Source organism: Seriola aureovittata, chromosome 21 (genome assembly GCF_021018895.1).
Source record: "Seriola aureovittata isolate HTS-2021-v1 ecotype China chromosome 21, ASM2101889v1, whole genome shotgun sequence".
NCBI classification, from domain to species: domain Eukaryota; kingdom Metazoa; phylum Chordata; class Actinopteri; order Carangiformes; family Carangidae; genus Seriola; species Seriola aureovittata.
Genome location: NC_079384.1, coordinates 9,010,647 through 9,024,088, shown reverse-complemented (window position 1 = coordinate 9,024,088; position 13,442 = coordinate 9,010,647). Strand labels below are relative to the sequence as shown.

Sequence of the window (13,442 nt, the reverse complement as noted above, 5' to 3'; positions counted from 1 at the left end):
ACTGTGTTAGTGACTGGATAGTACGCCACCTGATACCATGTTGCAACAAAGACCCAGTTGGCATTAAAGTGCAGTCCTGGGAAGTAGGCATTTATGTCCTGTGTAGCTTGTTGAAGGACATTGCCGTTGGTGTATTGGTTGTAGATGACCTGACCATTTCCTCTGTTGTCCAGATCTGTCCAGAATGGGGCGATGATGTCTCTGGATCCATGCAGTGGAAACTGCAGAGGTATGTATCTGGACCATGAAGCATTAAAGGTCAGGTGTCCATTGTGGTTCACCTGGAAACACATAAACCAGTTCTTACTTAAAAAGAATAAGTAGATGACAATGACAGTCTATGACAATTGCATGTAATCAAATATCAACGTATTTATTGCCACAGTATTTTAAAGAATAACATTGTTATGGATGTAACAATATTTTGACAACAACTAACTCCAGTACTCCTTTAATATTTGGTAAGCTATATTATACGGTAATATAAAGAATTTAATGTTTCACAAAATATTCTTTGCATCTCTAATTTGTTTCATTTATTTATTCTTGCATATTTAAAACAGAGTTCTTGTGTTGGAAGTGATTTGCTAATCAGTGGATGTGATTCCTTCACAAAACATATGAGAAAAGTATAAAAATATATGGATGTTGCAGTCTGCTAAAACAATTTTTACATACATAAATGTGATTATATGAGCGTCCGAAGTAAACAAAAGGTCTCTGCAGGACAATCTGTGGAGAACTTCCATCGTCTGATCGAGAGCTTGTTGTTCCAGAAATTGAGTAAAGGGGTCCTAGAAAGAACAAAAGATGTTGCATTAAAAAAAAAGAAAAAAAGAATATACAATTGAAAAAATAAAGTGACCATCGATATTGGAACTTATTCTTATATAACATTCCTAGATCATCACACCTAACAAGTATACTCCATGTTTGATCCCATATACAAAAACATGTTTTTTGTGTTTTTATTGACTCTTTCAGTCCAGCATACTGGCCAACCACAGCAGATCTTTTTTACAGCAGACATTCAAGCAAAGGAAACTACTGCATCTGGTGTCAAAGTGTGGGACCTCCACAACACCCCCACCCCCCCCCACCCCCCCACCCCCACGCTTTTAATGTGCTACAACAAAGTTAAGTGAGTGGCATTTAACGGGATGAAAAGTATCATGACAGAATTCATTTATAACATTTTATGTTGTACTGTCAGTTTATAGCAACTATACTCTGTTATGTTTTTTTCACATGTGCTTAATGAGTACTGTGTACTGTATGCATATTTCAAATCTTGAAAATAAGACAAATTAATTTGAATTTGACCTGAGACAATCTGCAGCTAACAGCAGCTAACAAAATCCCAGTGTAATAACTGCCTTGAGCTTCTTTGACATGATTGTATGACTGGCCTGTGAAGATTATAAACAAACAAAAACTGAGAAGTTATCCAAGCGTCAACTTACGTGGAGTCTGAGGAGTCACCGTACCTGTGTAAGAGAGTTCATAAATATAATTGGACAAAAATCATAGACTTTTGACATAAATAAACAAAGGTCAGTTAGTGAATTTATGTAAATACGTAATCAGAAATAAAAGGGAATTCAACTGGATTTGATTTGATTAACATTTTGGAGTGTCATAGCATAAAAAAGCACAGATATGATTGAAAAGATTAGAAATGACTGCATTCAATGTAGGTAAGCTAATTCCAGGGTCTTGATATTGTGCATCCCGTCTCACTTTAATGTCTTAGTGGGACACATCATGGAGCTGAGACATTGTTAACAAAATTTGTTTCATCTCTGGTTTGTCTTTTATCACAGGTCAAAATGTCTGCCACGAATAGGGCCCATGTCAAAGAGCAATTTAACACACCCTGAAGATCTAGTTTTGGCTGAGTGTACTGTACAGTGTGTTGGTATGCCATGACAGCATGGTTGGATGTGTGGACGGGTGCAGCAGAGCACATTTGAGACCACATCCCAGGTGCAACCAGAGGGGGCAGTAAAACACTGTAGAATCAGAAGCCAATTCTTTGGTTTACAGCAAAGGAAACTACTACCTCTAGTGTCAAAGTGTGGTATCGCCACAAACTCCACACCCTTAGCTTTTACTGTGTTACATCAATGTTAAGTGGAATTTAACACTGTCAGGGGACATAAATTGCAAGCTATTATGACAGAATTCATATACAACACCTTACATTGTGCTGTCACTTCATAGTAACTATATTCTGTTAGGTTTTTCACATCTGCGTATTGCGTGTCAAATTCTGTGTACTGTATACATATTTTAAATCCACTAATATATACAGCTTACAAAATCCTGGTGTTATAACTGCTTTAAGCTTCTGATTTTGACATAATTGTATGACTGGCCTGTGAGGATTATGAACAAACAAAAACTAAGAGGTTGTCAAAGCTTTGACTTACTTGTAGCCTGAGGATTCACCGTACCTGTGTAAGAGAGTTCATAAATATAATTGGACAAAAATCATAGACTTTTGACATAAATAAACAAAGGTCAGTTACTGAATTTATGTAAATACATCAACAGAAATAAAAGGGAATTCAACTGGATTTGATTTGATTAAAATTTTGGAGTGTCATAGCATAAAAGGCACAAACATGATTGAAAACATTAGAAATGGCTGAATTCAATGTAGGTAAGCTAGTTCCAGGGTCTTGATATTGTGTGTGCTGTCTCACAGAAATAAAAGTGAATTTAATTGGATTTGATTTAATTAAATACTTACTTAACATCCCCAGAAGTAGCACAGACAAGACAATTGGACATCCCATTTTCATAATTCAAACTTGAAGCCCTGTAAATGCGTCATAAGGTTTTTAATGGCAAAGGATTTAAATGCATGACGATCAAGATATATATTACATATCCATAGTACAGAATATTAGCGTACACATGCACCATTTTATTCATGCAAGTACATTGAAGTGCAACTATATCATGCAATATTAAAAAGTCCTTTTAAAAAGTGCTAGATCCACCAAGATCTGCACCAAAAACAAATCACTTGTTCTTTGGTTCATAACGTTATTTTTCAAGTCATATTTTAAACTCAATTCCTGCTAACTGCCAAACTGTTTCTGAGGTAATAATGGTAATAAAAATAAAATTTCGATAATGTCTAATATGAAGATATCTGTTAAATCAAAACATTCCTTTTTAGATTAAATTCATTGTCATTGCAGAGTACAGATCATTATGAAACACAGCAATTTGGAAATAGTGCCTCTCTTGATAATAAATGAATGAATTACCTGCTCATATGTGATGCTTTTGTTCTGTTCATTTAGTGAGACAGCCGATCTGCAACAAGGCTTTATATGGTGATAGCTGGCATAGTCCCATAAACGTGTGGTTTGACCAGTTAACATGTGAACCAAACATTCCATTGTTCATAGAGAATAATGAAGACTAACACGCTGTGTTCAGTTGAAACAAAAGAGGGATGTAATTTTCTAACAAAGCCTTGAGTTGTTGAAAAAAATCTAGTGTTTTCCTATGAAATATAGTAAGATAACAAAACCAAAATATGAACTCTATTTTTGCAATACTGTACACTTCAGTCTTAATTTCTGAGAACATATCACCTGCTCTTCTAAGTTATTGTTTTCAGTCCCGTGTTTGTTTTCAGGGTATCTCATAAAGGGCTGATTTGCTTAGATTACAAAAGAACATATTCTCTCACTTATGTTTAGTGGGATCTAGATAGTTTCAGTTTTATTTGCTCATGTTTTGACATATCTATCTCTAAGATTCCTCTCTTCTTCAGAATCATGCAAAAGTACTGAACTGATTTGTGGAGGAATGGGGCATGGGACAGGGAAGGAGAGGCAGATGAAGGAGTGGTGTACCAGCCTGACAATGATGTGACTATTCTAGACTGGTTGGTGCTTATTGACAACCAGCCAGATACAATTAGAATGGGATGTACTGGCAATTGTCCTATTGCAATGCCAAAAGTTAGTCGATTGGCAACTCCATATAAACCCGAGAGAAAAAATCTTAGTTAAATCTTGATAACACATATCCCAATAAAGATTTGAGAGTGATAGACTTCTCCTTTCATGTCCTAATTTTGCAAATAGGAAACAGAATTTGTTTGTTTATCTTACAATTACTGTCCACATCTTCGAATGTATCCAGATTGAAGGCAGGGTGTTGGTTTTTCCATTTCCTGATTGTACTGTAGAGGCAAGTAAAACCAGTATTGGTAGTTGGCCCAGGGTTTCTCAGTCAAAATCTTTATCAATGGAAAAAAATGTAATTACAACAAACTTTTAGGTACTTGAAAGATAAAACATAAAAACAATTGAAGCTTGAGCTTCTGATGAACACAGATCAACAGCAAACTCAGAGTTTCTGTAACAAAACGGACAGTTAGGCATTTATCCAAAGCAACTTACAAGTGAGGGACATCACTAAGGCTTAAGTGTAGAAGGAGACCTCGACGTAAGTACTAAATACTACATCTATTTAATAAGTGGAAGGAGATCAAGTAAAGAAGTTCACCGAAAGTGCATAGTAAATGCTAGTAAGGCATGTTAGGGTGATAAAGGTGTTAGGAGATGAGGTGCTCTTAGAAGAGATGAGTTTTCAAGAGATTCTTTAAGATAGTCAGGGACGCCCCTGTTCTGATAGCATTCAGTATCTTGTTCAAGTAGATGGGTGCAGACCCAGACGTCACTCTAAAGGGAAGCATTAGTGACTTGAATTTGATTTGGGTGACCATGGGTAGCCAGTGTAGGTTGATGAGTTGCGGAGTCAGATGTGTCCTTTTAGCCTGATTGAAGACCAGACGGGCTGTTGCATTCTGGACAATCTGCAAGGCTTTCAATGTGAATAAAGGGAGGCCTGCCAGAAGGGCATTGCAGTAGTTGATAGAGATAATTTTTTTGATTTTGTATAGTTCAAAGCGGCATTACCGGGGGGAATCATGTTATGAGTTATGAGTTATGAGTTCTTGTTATTTGCATTGAGAGTGCATCAGCACTTCCAGTTGTCTTTATGTTGCCGCAACAAATGATAGAATTAATGTTCCTGTACGCTGCTGTTTGTTGTCTCAATATGTAGATATTGCACAATGAATTGGAATAGTATTAATTAATGGTTAATTTGCAGCAATGTTGGTAAAGACATTTTCAAGTGTGTTTCTGAGGTACAGAGACGTCTGCCAAGGATATGGACAAGGCTTCCACTTAATCTTCAGACTCTGCCTCCTCCTCCTCACAGGACATGGTGGTTGGGTTCAGGAGTTCCTGAAAATGCTCCTTCCACCGGCCGGCATTATCCCCAGTCCGAGTTAGAAGTTCTCCTCCCCTGCTGAAAACAGCCTGGGCTAAGCCCTGCTTCTCCATCCTGAGAAACAGAATGGTTTGCCAGAATCTCCTTGCGGCCAACCAAAAGCCCTTCTCCATGGCCATGGCCAAGCATGTAAAGACATACAAGGAATTGTATTCTGTTTTTGTTTTTTTCAATGAACTTACACACTAATACAGTAGACATACAGCAGAACAAGAACAACAAAGCTTAGCAAAGCCCAGTCAAATCAAATTATTTATATATCCCTATATCAGAAATAAAAAATCTGCCTCAAGAGGCTTCACAAGTTGTAGACACAAACAGCATCCTTTATCCTCAGACTCTACTTGGAAAAGGAACAACTCCCATTAATGGGCAAAATGGAAGAAACCAGGTAATCTGACCTGGTTGGCAGTAGCATACAACCATGAGGCGGTAACTCAAGTTTATTTGTCACAGCAGTGCACATTTTTTTCTTCACGTGCTTTCTTCCCATATGAAAATATGTTGGTTGAATACCCTGATGTATTACCTACTATGACACAGCATGTACAGCATGTATGATAATTAATGGCATACTATTTCTTCAATCCTGGCATAATACACTGTACCCAAATTGATCAGCTTTTCAAACTGAAAGCTTGAACAATTATGAAACTATTTTGCATGACTATAAACATCTTTACATAACATCTTATATAATATCTGTAGATAATGGTTCTGTACAGATGACACATATATACGAGATATATGAGATAGTAGTATATTAGTACTATGTAACACTATCTAATTATGAGTTATCATCGTTTTTTATCCATGCTAAGAATTCATTCTATAGAATATGGAGGGATGTGATTTTTCTATTATGAGCGTAAAACTTTTGTAATGTTTTTGAGCTGGTCTCGTTTTATTTCTAAACCTAATGGTGTGGGTGTGAAAACTGTCTCACTGGTAAATCAAAAGTTTGAATTTTCTTTTCTACATTTTTTAATAAAGAAGAAATAATACACATACAAGTTAACGTTTGTACCCTACATAGTCTTGTGCATACTGTAAAATAAGCACATACATTGCACACACATCTGGATATGAACACTGCATGATGGATAATGTATATATACAAATATAAACTAATCCTACAGAAAAAAAGAGAATATTTCCAAGTTTTCTGGACTTCAGGGGCTCTGTAGGTGAACTATACATCTGGTGCTATCAAGAACAAATAAGGGATGGTTTGTCTATTCAGGCAAATTACAAGTCTGGACTCTAATTCAGGAGCCCCTTGTTAACCATTTTGGTTACCAATGAAAATGTATGACTCTCTGACAGCTCCCTATCTGCTGATTACAGAACTGCACATATCACCTTCCAACAGTATTTGGTTACTTGCTATCTTTTTAGCATCTCCAGCGCCTGTGTTGGAGAGCTGCCTGTCCTCTTCAACTTTCAGCCAGCTGTTGTTGTGTTACTTTGTGCTTTGGCTTCATTTTTGATCCTGGTATGTACAAATACAAAGATATGTACACATACCACAAAGAGGTGTCTCTATTAATAACCAAACGATCATTAATAGAACCATAAAACCACACCCTCGTATTAATCATACAGTTGAATGAACACCTCCCTAAGACAGTTTCAATTAAAACAGAACATTATAACCTTTATGAAGGGAGGTGTTACTGCAGGGCTATTGTATTAGACTGTGTTTTTGTGTGTTAGCTGGATCATTTTTGTTTTATCTGAGCAGAAACTAACTTATGTTTTAGTAGCAGAGTATTTCTGAATGTTTCAGATATTGGCAAGTTTCATTACAACAATAACATGTTTATGCATCAGCACCATGCCATAGTGACAGAAGTAGTGTCAAATGGGTGGGAAATTCTGACTGCATATGGTCTTCAAACTTCATCTCTACACTGCATTACACTTACACACTTAGTAACTAAGCTTTAAGTAATTTCTGTGTTACGTATAATTAAATTATGGTGCGTTCTTTGACGTATAACTGTATGAACATAATAAATACACAGAAAATAGAAAACATGATTTCATAGGAAGGGACTTTTACGTTTTATCAGAAACCATTGTATTACATAACTCACGGAACAGGTGACAGGTGTGCCACACACTTTATAATTGTTGTTGGTTAATAGGTGTGCTTGGTGTCCTCAGCATATGCGGAGGAATGTTAATTAGAAGCCGGATACTCATCAGCTGGGCATGCAGTCTTTTCTGTTTCTGTTACTGTGACTTTGATGGAGATGCTGGGAGGGGTCTGTTCATTTCTATCTCCCATCAGCCACTGTGTGAATATACAGATTTTGGTTCATAGAATATGTAGAATTAATTTTTTACTTTAAAATTGTAAAAATGGGTCAGTTTTATCAGGAACCATCAGGAAGGTCAATCAAAATGTTTGCTTGTTGCTGAGTGATGCACAACTTTATGTCCATTGGCACTCCAAGAGACAACAGATCGGTCTCTAACTTTGTCCTGAATTGCGAGAAACATCCAATTGTCTTTTAATCATCTTTATTGTAAATCAGAGCTTAGGCAGGGGGAGGATTTTCCAGGTGCACGTTAATCCTAGAATGTAGGACCCCGAAAATAACGCTGCACATGAATGAATTAAAGCACTTCTACTGGATTCATGTTTCATCTTTATCTTCAACTTCAGTCAAACACAAAATAATGTTTTAATGTGACTGATAAAGTGCACCAAAGGATTTTTTTTATACCTCAGTCACTAGAAATGATTCTCATGTTTATTTTCTTGATTTATCAAGAGCTGTAATTCTTGTGTGGCTTCCTGGGGTTTCTATGAAATAAAAAGGGTGTGAGTATTATGATTTACCTCACCTACCTTTTGTTTAAGTAACAGTTATGTAACATGACAAAGTTTGAGTGGCTGCCAGTGGTGTGGCACAAAAAGCTTCTCCTCTTTAATTACATGTATATCTGCCACATAAGCCAAAGGTGGGAAGTCTTTATTCTGGCCCTACACTGAGAGAGGATTACTATATTACAATATTTCATGAAACACGCCAACTGGATGAAATAAGACTTCAGGATCGTGCTTTATTTGCAAAATAAATTAAGGTAATTTAATCACTATATAATCAGAAAAGGTAGCCCCTGTATCAAAACTATGCAAGCAGGCTTGGATAACGCCTCTGCTCAGAAAACCTTCATATTGACAGATTTTGTTACTTACATTATTATCTAAGTCTATTGAAAGGGCATTTTTAAAGGAGGTCTCTGATTTCCTCCCTTAGACTCCGTTGTCCTTGATAGAAGATCAGCCCTTAGGTCTTATCTTGCTGGACCTATCAGCAGCCTTTGACAGGGTCAACAACCGTACTCTGTTATCTGTACTCTCCAATATGGGTGTAACCCACATGGGTACTAAACCCATTTATGTAATTTAAGAGAGTTTACCATGCCCACCACATGGTGGCGCACCAGCCCAGTATCTTGTCACGGCCACGCAAAGCGCCGCTCGTTCTGAGACACCCGAGACACTGACCGAGAGCGCCGCTCGTTGAGTGAGCTGACGAACTTGGGTATGAAACGTGATGTAAACCTCATAAATTAATGATTAATCTCTGCGTAGTGTATTGATAAATCTCTTGTTTATTAGGAGAGAGCCTTGTGAGTTATTGAGAGAGAGAGAGGAGCTGCTTCAACCGTGTATGCCTTCTGTTGGACTCCGGTAAGCATGGCCGCTACATGCTAAGAGGCTAGGACTAGGCTACTGTGTTCCCATAGCCAGTGAAAGGAGGCTTGGTGTCATCTGCAGGCTACACCAGGAGCAACTTCAGGACAAAGAACATTGCTTCAACTCCTAATATACTTTGTACTTAATTGAGATTGATACATCTAAGCACAATAATTAGTTTGATATGCAGCAACCAAGTAAGCAGTATTGTATCGCAGAAACAAGTAAATTTAAAGAACAAAATTGAAAATATATGATTAAGGTAATCATTGCTAACCGTGGGTTTAGGTGATCAGCCTTTTTAACAGATGAGTGAGCAGACTAGTCTCTAGGCTAATTTTCTATGATGCACAAACTGCTTCTGACTGATACTTATCCACTTCATGTTCGGGCTGGGCTGGGGTTGTGTACAAAACTTCCAAGGCAACAAATTAGATGCATACTCCATATGTAAAGATGCTTTTAAATTAATTTATACTTTTACATTTCATTATACATGATTACTTTTTATATGGCTGAGATTTAATACAATCATCACAAAGAAACCAATGATTCAACTGATAAACATCAGACATAGTGAATATCGACACCCTCTTAAAATAATGGCCTAAGTCATTTTTTCAGGTTTTTCAGGAAACACAAAAAACTCAACAAAAGAGTCACACTTTTGACATAGGCCATTATACAACCGGGGGTAGAATTGCATGTTCCTCTCAACTGAGGATTCAGGCGATTTTACCAGAGGTGGCCAGCATCATGAGGGGGTGATTTAGGCAAAAAAAACATTTTTGTCAAAACATGACTTAGGCCATTATTTTAGGAAGGTGACGAGAAGGATGAAAGATTTCAACTTTAGCCCCCCACTGGTGCCCCCCACTGTTGTAAAGAAAAATCACACCCAAATCACAGGGACAACGCCTCTAATCTGAGAGCACATGTAATATGTTTAAAAATATGGATCATCTCTGTTCTCCTTAGACCAGAGTTTTGGCAGTCAGCAAACTGAATAGCAGACTGACCAGCAGGGTCACCAGTGAGGTCATCTGGCCTGGAGCACTGCTTCGTTCCATCATTTTGCCTGCAAGAGAAGAACCAAAGTTTAAAACACATGCACTGATTAAGCTGTACGTCAAATACAAGGGGAGGGGCTTACCACCGCTCATTGGGATCAGGTCTAGTGGTCCTAGTGAGATGGAGGCAGTGTCATGGTAGGATACATCCCTCCCAACTCGCCTGTGGTAACCTGGGTAGCAATGCTGAAGGAAAACAACATTAGAGGCTTCTGCTGATGCATCTGTTGATAATCTATATAATGTATCTACAAACTCACAAGGAAACAAACCATGCACGCGCACACGCACACGCACACGCACACACACACACACACACACACACACACACACACACACACATACACAGTGGTACGTACAGCTGTGCAGTTGTTGTTTGACAGAAGACACAGGTGGACCTGGCAGTGCAGGTAGATGGATGAAAAGTTGGTAAAGGTGAACATCCTGAAGGAGAATCTGGCCGCAGCGGAGATGCCATTCTGAACCACCTCTACTGTTTCATCTGCTGGATTAGGACACCTGGAAGAAAAGGAGGGTGGTAGAAGTTAGAGTCTTATGCACTTTAAATTGTTTCATACTTTGGCAATGAAGAGAAAGAAATCAATGTGAAGATAAAGTGAAGTTGCAGTAGCTCCTTTACTCTGCACTGATGAGATCCCAGCGGACAGGGTAGTTCGCATTGTTGATTGGCGTGGCCCAACAAGAGTCAAGAATGGTGGAGATCTGCCGTTCATCAATTCCCTCTGTCCGCACCTCCACATACAACCTCTGGTCTATTTCCATTTCTATGTTGCTGTCACCGGTCAGGGGAGAGCTGAAGCCAGCGTCCTGGTAGGGGATCATTCTCATGTGATACTGTCCACGGCCATTTGGAAGCTTCTTCCTCACAATGCTGTGAAAAAAACAGATAATATGACTTCATGACTTCAAGTTCAATTTGAAAAGGAATGTGGGAATTTAGATTTAGTTAGCAACACCTAAGTGATGTATTTGGTCAAATAAAACATGTAGAGGAGATGGTTTTGTCACCTCTCTAAAGGATTGATGCCCACAGACATAGACAGGGCCTGAGACAGAGGGTATTCACAGCAGAAACGCAGATGGATGTTCCTTTGGCGGCTGATTAGACCGTCATGAGGGTCCACATCGCCCTGGATCATGTTCTCATAGATGAAATGGGTTCCATTGCTCTTAAAATGTAAAAGACAAGTTTGATTATCTTTGCATGATACGAAATCTTGCTCAATCTGAACTGATAACATTATAGTGTAATGGACTGTACCCTGAGAACTGTCCCACACAGCTGCTCGTCATTGTTAAAGTGGAACAACAGTCGTCCGTCCTGGAGAGTACTTTTACAGGAGTCGTCTTTGAGATGGAGGGCGCTAGAGTGGAAGCCAGCTTCAAACAGCTGGCAGCGTGACAGAGACATGGTGCCTGAACTACTGACACAAGTGATGGACGAGTCTATGGAAGAGTGATAGAAATTCAGATTTGTTTCTGCAGTTTTTGTATAGTTAATCTCGTAATTTAAAGATGCACTAATCAATATGTATTTATCAGCATCATCACTTCAATGATCTAAAGAACAAATCAGTGTTTTAAGAGGAGCTGCCCTGACCGTAGCTCTCATTGTGGGGCCGATGGTGGTGTTCATCACAGAAGCAGCCATACACACCGTCCTTCTCACCACACCACTCACTCTCTGTGCAGTTCAACTCTTCACAGGGGTCAGACTCAGCTATAGACATAGTGGGGAAAGGTTGAGACAGGAAGTGATTAAACTTAAACAAGAAACAGGAAATATCTTTTTTCCAAAAGTGGCTAGCTCTGTTAAGCTATTGGTTTATTTTCTCATTCATTATTTTAGCACCTTGCACACATACCACAATGTAAAGCAGAGCGCCACTCAGAGATGTTTAACCCCAAAACTGAGCAGGTTCTCTCATAGGCTGAGATTGCAGAACAGAGCATGCCATTGGCTGGAGTGTAGAGGCAGAGATCATAGACACAGGAACTGAAAAATGGCTGTGGGTCAGAGTGCAGGTGACAGGCACTGAATGGGCCACTGGTGTTGGTGATAACACTGCAGAGCGCAGAGTATTCTTCCCTGTAGGTACAGTCGGTCAATCCACCACCATTGTCTTCATCTGTGGATCCACATCTGGAAAAGACATTATAGGTTTAACATTGGGGCAACTTTGTCTGACTTTCTGTATTATGAGTATTGTTGTCATGGGGACTTTGGGTGTGGATAATTGAAAATGCATCGCACTGTTGCTTAACATTTTGAAGAAATACAAGGTGGTGAAGCTGAAGAAGACTATATTTACTGTATGTAGAGAAAGTATTTTTCATAACAGCTCACCCTGGTCGGCTTGTGGGTGCCTTCCAGCTGTGTCCAAACTCATTGTCATTTTGTGCCTGTGTGCCATTGGGCAAGACTTTGTCATCTGCAGGATCATTGTTGAAGTTCCCACACATCCCAGCGACTCTGTTTTGACAGTGTTGGTCGATTCTGACCAGTAAGGTACTGCGGCCATCAAACTGGACGATCAGGTTAACGGCATCAACCACCATGTAGCTTCCCTGCCTCTCCACCCGAGCTAAGGTTCCTGTGGTGGTGGGAAGAGACACCTCACTCCCATTTACCTGGTGGGATGAGAGATTAAAGATTAGATGCACAAATATTGAGGAGGCACTTGTTATTACCTTGGTTTACACCAGGCAGATATAGAGACTAGTTCATCTTGAAAGTAATTAGGCATTTACCGTTACTCTTTTGTTTGGTCCAATCCTTATGTGCACATTCTCTGTTCGATTCGAAAGGTATACATCCACTGCTGATACAAACGACACGCGGTTGTTACCACGGTGATTATTGGTGGCTACTACTTGAAACTGGGTTTCATTGGTGCTGTGGCTCACGCTCTCAGTGATGATGTAAGAGCACGTGCCCTGGAAATGAGCCAGTGCCCCATCAAAGGTGATGTAGTGTGGGTCCCCCCACACAGTGCAAGTGGACATAGTAGCAAAACAGCCCAGCCGGCCATTTCTGATGGTGCACTCTTGTGTAGAAGTGCAAGATGCAGCGGTGCAGCGCAGGTCATTGGGAGCATAACATTCGCATCGCTGGGAGCAACCATCCGTCCAGAAGGACTCACCAGCCTGGAGCATGTGAGAAAGAGAGCTGCTTAATGGATCTTGACCAAAGGTAAATATGTGCAAAGACTGAAATCTTTGTAATAATTTATATGATAGGCACAATCAGATGAATGACAATCATATTTATACAAATCTGGTGTTTTATTAATTTCCAGTTAAATGAC

The 13,442-nt window shown here is 39.2% G+C and overlaps 1 protein-coding gene across 1 annotated transcript in view; it reads right to left on the bottom strand.

Moving 5' to 3' along the window:
• Positions 1–13,442, bottom strand: part of LOC130162814 (IgGFc-binding protein) — a 31,498-nt gene that overhangs the window by 9,621 nt on the left and 8,435 nt on the right. Inside the window, exons 16-28 of the mRNA XM_056366652.1 lie at positions 12,886–13,281; positions 12,482–12,765; positions 12,000–12,277; positions 11,735–11,854; positions 11,396–11,580; positions 11,143–11,303; positions 10,754–11,005; positions 10,473–10,632; positions 10,197–10,299; positions 10,024–10,121; positions 1,464–1,470; positions 679–794; positions 3–281 (exon numbers count right to left, since the gene is read on the bottom strand). Coding sequence (XP_056222627.1) covers positions 3–281; positions 679–794; positions 1,464–1,470; positions 10,024–10,121; positions 10,197–10,299; positions 10,473–10,632; positions 10,754–11,005; positions 11,143–11,303; positions 11,396–11,580; positions 11,735–11,854; positions 12,000–12,277; positions 12,482–12,765; positions 12,886–13,281 — 2,439 coding nt within the window. The remainder of the gene's footprint in view (positions 1–2; positions 282–678; positions 795–1,463; positions 1,471–10,023; positions 10,122–10,196; positions 10,300–10,472; positions 10,633–10,753; positions 11,006–11,142; positions 11,304–11,395; positions 11,581–11,734; positions 11,855–11,999; positions 12,278–12,481; positions 12,766–12,885; positions 13,282–13,442) is intronic.